At 52.1% G+C, this 2,500-nt stretch overlaps 2 protein-coding genes across 2 annotated transcripts in view; one reads left to right on the top strand and one right to left on the bottom strand.

Annotated features, from left to right (window-relative positions):
* Positions 1-308: 308 nt before the first annotated feature.
* On the bottom strand, positions 309-1,512 carry LOC135109711 (keratin, type I cytoskeletal 9-like). The gene is made up of 2 exons (XM_064021279.1): positions 1,477-1,512; positions 309-879 (listed from the first exon to the last, which is right to left on the bottom strand). Exons 1-2 carry the CDS (start codon positions 1,486-1,488, stop codon positions 493-495), a joined length of 399 nt encoding a protein of 132 aa, XP_063877349.1. The 5' UTR covers positions 1,489-1,512; the 3' UTR covers positions 309-492.
* Positions 1,513-1,786: 274 nt separating this feature from the next.
* LOC135109716 (keratin, type I cytoskeletal 9-like) overlaps positions 1,787-2,500 on the top strand; it is a 923-nt gene continuing 209 nt past the window's right edge. Inside the window, exons 1-2 of the mRNA XM_064021285.1 lie at positions 1,787-1,819; positions 2,130-2,500. The exon at positions 2,130-2,500 is cut by the window's right edge and continues 209 nt beyond it. Coding sequence (XP_063877355.1) covers positions 1,808-1,819; positions 2,130-2,500 — 383 coding nt within the window. The 5' untranslated portion in view covers positions 1,787-1,807. The remainder of the gene's footprint in view (positions 1,820-2,129) is intronic.

Below are 2,500 nucleotides of genomic sequence, written 5' to 3'. Positions count from 1 at the left end.
TACGCTGCACACTGACCTGTATTGAAGCCTTAACATCCTGTTCCAGCATACTCCCCCACCTCCTCCTCTACATCTCCCCCACATCGCCCTCCCTCGCCTTCTGCTGCCAATGTGCCTGTGACGATTAATTTTCTGCCAAAAATAGAGACTTCAAAAATAGTTTCTCCGCAGTAAATTTTCTCTAATTATCTTTTTTTTTCCAATTTTCTTTACATCAGTAAAGACAAAACTAAAATAAGGGAAAGAAATTGCTGCTTTATACTCATTGATCTTTTCCTTTTATGGGATTTCAAGACAGAGAAAAAAAGTATTTTACGTATCATATATTTTAGATATTTATGCCCTTTGGTTCAGGCCGGATACAAAAGCAGTGTCCTCTGTAGCCTCATCCGTAACCCTCGTTTCCTAGAGAACGGATGCCTCGTGCTGAAGCTCCAGCTGCCAGCCGCCGTAATAAAGGAAATCGCGGAGTCCGGATCAGCATCAACATTTCTAGCCGTAGTATCTGCTTTGTCCACCAAAACCAAAGCTGCTGAAACCCCCGCCGAAGTGACCACCGCGGCTGCCGTAGGAAAGGAAGCCAGGCTCGGGATCGGCGTCAGCGCTCCTCTTGCCAAGTTGGTGACCATAATATCCGCTGTGGCCGACGGAGAATGCACGGCCGCCGCCAAGGCCGCCACGGTGAAGAAATCCGGGCTCGGGATCGGCGTCAGCGCTCCTCTTGCCGTAGTGGTGACCAAAGCCGCCACGGCTGAAACCGCGACCCCTGAAGCCGCCGCCGCCATGTCCGCGACCAAAGGCGAAGCCGGGGTCAGCCTCTGGCTCGGGCTCAGCGCCGGCCAGCGCGAAGAGGACGGCCACGATGGCGCCAACGATGACCTGCGGCAGCAAGGTTACCATATTATGGCTGTGCTGAGTAACAAGAGCCGCACACACACAACAATTCCCCCCCTCCCCCCCTCTCACTCTCTCTCTCTCTCTCTTTCTCTCTCTCGCTCGCTCTCTCTCTCTCTCTCTCTCTCTCTCTCTCTCTCTCTCTCTCTCTCTCTCTCTCTCTCTCTCTCTCTCTCTCTCTCTCTCTCTCTCTCTCTCTCTCTCTGTGTATGTGTCGATTTCAAAAAGTGTGTGTATGTGTGTGTGTGTGTGTGTGTGTGTCTTTGTGTGTGTGTGTGTGTGTGTGTGTGTGTGTGTGTGTGTGTGTGTGTGTGTGTGTGTGTGCTCGCGTGTGCGTGTGTGTGTGTGTGTGCTCGCGTGTGCGTGTGTGTGTGTGTCTTTGTTTGTGTGTGTGTGTGTGTGTGTGTGTGTGTGTGTGTGTGTGTGTGTGTGTGTGTGTGCGCGTGTGCGTGTGTTTGTGTCTTTGTTTGTGTGTGTGTATGTGTGTGTGTGTGTGTGTGTGTTTGTGTGTTTGTGATAACGTGCTTTTGACCAACTGCATATAATGGTGTGTGTGTGTGTGTGTGTGAGAGAGCAGCTCACCTGGCTTTTCATGGCGAGATGTGCAGCGGGAAGTGACAGGTGGTGGAGTCGCCCGCGTTATATACTCCCGCCTCCTGGAGACCTTGAGAGGTGCGCCTTCCGCAATAGTATTCGCTGTGTCATATAATCATGATATTCAGCCTTCTATTCTATAATGTCAAAAATAAAAAAAGGAAAAAAAAAGAAAGAAAATAAATCACGGGATATCGGCTGCCTTCCGTCACCTCTTCCCCGGCAGACTAGTGGTAATGAGGGCGGCGCATTGCCTGCCTGGCTATATAAATAGGCGGCAGGCGGTGATAGGCATCAGTTCCCCGCTGTGCACATCAACATGAACAGCAAGGTAAGTTTTCCCTGCACGTCCTTTGTGCTCCTGTACCCGCCTTCCTGCACACTTGTAAAATGTTACGTATAGAGTCACACTTGCACTCAGAATAGAATGATACACTTAAGAAGACAATAATATGCCATAAGTATGTTCAGAAGCACATTTGCACTGAAACATTTACACCTGCACTTTGCAGCTTAATCCTTTGCAGTCACAGGGTTGTTGTCACATCCTAGTGTACAATAGCTGAATCCCATCTGTACTCTATACATGTGCGGCTCTTGTTACTCAGCACAGCCATAATATGGTAACCTTGCTGCCGCAGGTCATCGTTGGCGCCATCGTGGCCGTCCTCTTCGCGCTGGCCGGCGCTGAGCCCGAGCCAGAGGCTGACCCCGGCTTCGCCTTTGGTCGCGGACATGGCGGCGGCGGCTTCAGGGGTCGCGGTTTCAGCCGTGGCGGCTTTGGTCACCACTACGGCAAGAGGAGCGCTGACGCCGATCCCGAGCCCGGATTTCTTCACCGTGGCGGCCTTGGCGGCGGCCGTGCATTCTCCGTCGGCCACAGCGGATATTATGGTCACCAACTTGGCAAGAGGAGCGCTGACGCCGATCCCGAGCCTGGCTTCCTTTCCTACGGCAGCCGCGGTGGTCACTTCGGCGGGGGTTTGAGCAGCTTTGGTTTTGGTGGACAAAG

The sequence above is a fragment of the Scylla paramamosain genome, chromosome 19 (genome assembly GCF_035594125.1).
Source record: "Scylla paramamosain isolate STU-SP2022 chromosome 19, ASM3559412v1, whole genome shotgun sequence".
Lineage (NCBI taxonomy): Eukaryota > Metazoa > Arthropoda > Malacostraca > Decapoda > Portunidae > Scylla > Scylla paramamosain.
Note: the sequence above shows the minus strand (reverse complement) of the source record. Positions and strands in the feature narration are given on the sequence as shown.